The 4,329-nt window shown below is 34.9% G+C and overlaps 1 protein-coding gene across 1 annotated transcript; it reads left to right on the top strand.

The window, feature by feature from the left end:
* The first annotated feature begins 1,114 nt into the window (after positions 1-1,114).
* LOC113109707 (protein phosphatase 1 regulatory subunit 3C-B-like) lies at positions 1,115-3,201 on the top strand. The gene is made up of 3 exons (XM_026273443.1): positions 1,115-1,297; positions 1,427-1,492; positions 1,839-3,201. Exons 2-3 carry the CDS (start codon positions 1,479-1,481, stop codon positions 2,827-2,829), a joined length of 1,005 nt encoding a protein of 334 aa, XP_026129228.1. The 5' UTR covers positions 1,115-1,297; positions 1,427-1,478; the 3' UTR covers positions 2,830-3,201.
* Positions 3,202-4,329: the final 1,128 nt, after the last annotated feature.

Raw genomic sequence — 4,329 nt, 5'->3', positions numbered from 1 at the left:
ATCCAAATATGTAATAGGTCTTATCAAGCTTGTGATCTACAGTGAATTTAGTATTTCTCAAAAAAATTATAACATTATTGGGACCTTTAGTGGCTTACTGTTTTCTAAAAGGGACAGCAACGCTGATATTATAAAACACAAGTAGGCCTAACTGAATTTTACAGTGACCTCAAATGTACGTAGCTCATATAATGAGAATCTAATCATCTAATCAAAATGGGAAGAATCTATTTTATATTAATAGATTCGTTTGTGCTAATACAAATTATGTAATGTTGTGCAATCATGCATTGTATGTAAACCTGCAGGCCTATTGTGTATCTGAGCAGTCTTTGTTTTAAATATAGCTAAAGAATTCTTTCACATACTATGTACATATATGGAAGAGTCACCTGTGGGTGTTTCTTTAACTAGGCCTCCTTTTTGTCAGGGGGTTGATTTTTATCAGAATTTATGATCTAAAAAAATAAATCATTTTAAAAACTTTTTTTTTTTTGACTGACTGCAAATTACATTAAGTTGTACACAAATTGAAATTGACACAGTTGTGTTATTTATTATTATTATTATTATTAAATGGTCTTTTGGATGTGCACACCTGTATGCTTTTCTTTGCTATTTGCATAATGACAAACAAAGTTGAGTTATTTCTGTTTCACTGATAAAAAAAAAAAAAAAATCCCAATTTACAGATGCCACAATAATGGTTGAAATATGAAATTATATTTACATTAATATATTATTTTAATAATTGTCTTCTGTTATATATAGAGAGAGAGAGAGATTTTAGCAACTTACTATGCATTCAGGAAATACATCTTATAATTTTATGAAACTCACATTTCCAGATGATCATGGTTTTCACAAAAACTGAGAGAATTCTCCAGTGATTCATATTCACTGTTGATTTTTTTAAGTAGCCAGTCACACTAGATAAACTAGCAAAAGTATCATGGCTAACTGCTCTGTTTTGTTTTGTTTTGTTTTGTTGCTTATTCCCTCGTTACTCATTCAATGGGAAGCCATTATTCAGAACTAATGGAAGAATTTATGGGATTGTGAGGTCAGGAGTAAGCCCCGCCCTTTAAAGTGCGCCTTTAAAAAGCCTGAGACACAGCACACACGCCAGCACACACGCTTGAGTTTGAGTGAGGCAACAAGTGAAGGGTTGATGGATGGCAAACGATGATGTTTACTTCTCATAACTACTTCTGTCGTGCATTTCTTTGTCATTGATTCCACTTCTGCATTTAAAGTTTAAGGAAAATCAATTTCAGCTCATCTTTCGTTGTCAGAGGTGAGTGAAGGTGTTTAAATAGCCTAATTCTGCATTTTAACACTGAAGACCATTTCAGTAAATATATTCAGTCACAGGTATAATATCTTTCCACCTCATTTATTGAAACGTTTCTCTTTTTTTCAACAGACATTTCACCATCTGCAGCCATCTTCATCTGACATTCATCCGTTAACCAAAAATGAGCAACACAAAGTAAGTTCAGTAGTTTTCTGCAAAATAATGCATGTGATATTATTACAGAAAGTTTAGTTTTATTAAAATTACAGTATGAGTTCAAATGTATTTTGGGATAACTCATTAAAAAAACGTTTCGCACTAGTCCACATTGTCTGAGACCACAAATAAAAATGCTTTATTTTGCATTTTATAACTGAAATTTAATAATTTAATAATGACATTTTTATTATAAATGTAAAATAATTAGATGTGACTAAATTAGATTTTTTTTTTTAAGTGTGATCTCTCTTTAGGACCCAGTTGCATGTCTCTATATTTTCCAAATTGTCTAATATAGCTTTTCCTCCATGTGTTTTCACAGAAGCTTTGGATACAGCATCTACACTTTCCCTGATCGTGTGATGCCGGTGGATCTGGCCATGCATGCACAGATTAGCCCACCGGTGTCTCAGCTCCTTGGCATGTCTGCTCTCAGGGCTTCTCCACCCAGCGTGTCCTCACCAGAGCTTCAACGAGCCAGCCTTTTACCCCCTTCCCCTACATCTTCACTATCTTCATCCAGCTCTGCCAGCTCTGCCAGCTCCCTGTCCTCATACTCTCCTGGCAGCAGCACATCACGCAAGAAGAAGCGAGTCGTGTTCGCCGATGATAAAGGTCTCGCTCTCACATCCGTGCGCATCTTCAACACTGACCCTTCGGAGACGGAAACGGAAGACGCCCCCCAACCTGAGGAGCATGTGAAGCCTAGAACGCCCATGCAGAGCGTGAGACTGCGACTTAAGCTTGGTTTTCCACAGCCTGTTGCAGACCGTGCAAGCTTGAAGGAAACCTTAGTGCAGATGGAGAGCTGTAGCCTGAGCGAAAGGGAGTTGAGCGGGACAGTACGGGTCTGCAACATTAAATTCGACAAGAATGTGTTCATTCGCATAACTTTTGACTCATGGCGAAGTCATAAAGACATTGCATGCACTTATGTAAGGCAACCAAATGCAGGTTTGGAGACTGACTTGTATTCTTTTAATGTGTCGCTACCGTCCGATCTGGACCCGAAGGAGCGTCTGGAGTTTCTAGTGGTGTTCCAGCCCGGCAATAGCAAGCTGCAGCTCGTGGACAACAACAAAGGTAAAAACTACCACATTGTTATGGAAAACAGGGTGCCGGAACCTCGGCTGGTGACGACAAGCAGACGAAACTTCGTTATACCAAGTCCTCAGCGTTATTCTGCATGGCCCGGGGTCAGAGGTCAGGAACTACATAGGATGAGACACCTGCCTTGCAAAGGCCTGCCCTACACAGACCATCTGTTAAACAGGACCTGGGGAAGAATGGCAAATGTTTCTCCGTTATGTTAAAACGGGACGGGATTTAATTGCGAATTAAACAACGTGCATAAATGGAGCGATTGTATGCACTATGTTATACATTACGCTTGAATGGACACAACGCTTGCTGGTTTGCACAAATGTGAATGTTTACTTTGATATGTACATTTAAATGTATTTGAATTGCATTTACTTTGCACATTATACATTCCTTCTACAGCTAAAATATAAGTTTTAAGGGAACCTGGCTCACTTTCCCTCTCACCTGCCTTTTTTGTATCTGAAGAGCTAAACTGACTTGTAAAAGTGGTGTAAATTAATTCTTTGTATATATGTATTGTATGATTATGTATTTATTTTGTAGTCTACTATTAAAAAGAAACTGCTTTCCATTGAACTTGATTTATGTGTCTCCCGCTGCATGAACTGTGTCACTCTGTCAAGTGTTACTGAACAACATTATAGCAATAACAGGCACTGGGTAAAAGTTAGTATACGTGCCTGAGGCTTTTTCATGCCTGAACTGATCTAATAACAATGTATTATATCAAGGCACTCCTCGGGTCTATTATCTAACTCAAACCACACCTAGCAACCAGCAAAACAATTAGTGTGCAAGAATGTTCCAGATGTTCGAATGGAAAAGGGACATTTCATGCCTCCAGCTTTTGAGAATGTCAACAACACACAGTACACCACATCAATGAACTTTTACATAAGTGACTTCATTTACCAAACATGACAGCTGAACAATCTATGTTCGAAGATAATATAATATATTAAATAAAAAAAGTTGCATTGTAAAAAACAAACAAAAAAAAAGTTTTATATTAATGTAAATTATATTTACAGTATAAATAACGCAAGGATGTGTTAAATTGATAAAAAGTCATAGTAAAGAAAATATATTATTAGAATATATATTATTAGCATTTTTTATGTTTATTTTTAACCTTTTATTCATCAAATATATTAGACAGCAGAACTGTTTCCAACACTCATAATAAATCAGAATATTAGAATGATTTCTAAGTGATCATGTGATAGACTGGATGGATCATGTGACACTGAAGAATGGAGTAATGATGCGGAAAATTCAGCTTTGCATCACAGGAATAAATATTTTTTTTTTAAAGTATATTCAAATAGAAAACTATTATTTTTAAGTTGTAATAATATTTCACAATATTACTGTTTTTTCTGTATTTTTGATCAAATAAATGCAGGCTTGATGAGCAGAAGAAACTTATTTCAAAAACATTAAAAATAGTAATGTTTCCAAACTTTTTTTTTTATGTCTGTACTGTATATATATATATATATATATATATATATATATATATATATATATATATATATATATATATATATATATATATATATATATATATATATATATAGTCAGTGAGCTATGAGCTAAATGTTTATTCAGTAACAGCTCTGATGGATTCAGTCTGTACATAATTGTTACACAGATTCAAAATTAGTTTTTGAGTCTTTTGACAAATTTAACAGTTTAATTAGCTGTAA

Source organism: Carassius auratus, chromosome 10, assembly GCF_003368295.1.
Source record: "Carassius auratus strain Wakin chromosome 10, ASM336829v1, whole genome shotgun sequence".
Classification (NCBI taxonomy): domain Eukaryota; kingdom Metazoa; phylum Chordata; class Actinopteri; order Cypriniformes; family Cyprinidae; genus Carassius; species Carassius auratus.
This window is presented reverse-complemented; position numbering and strand designations above follow the sequence as displayed.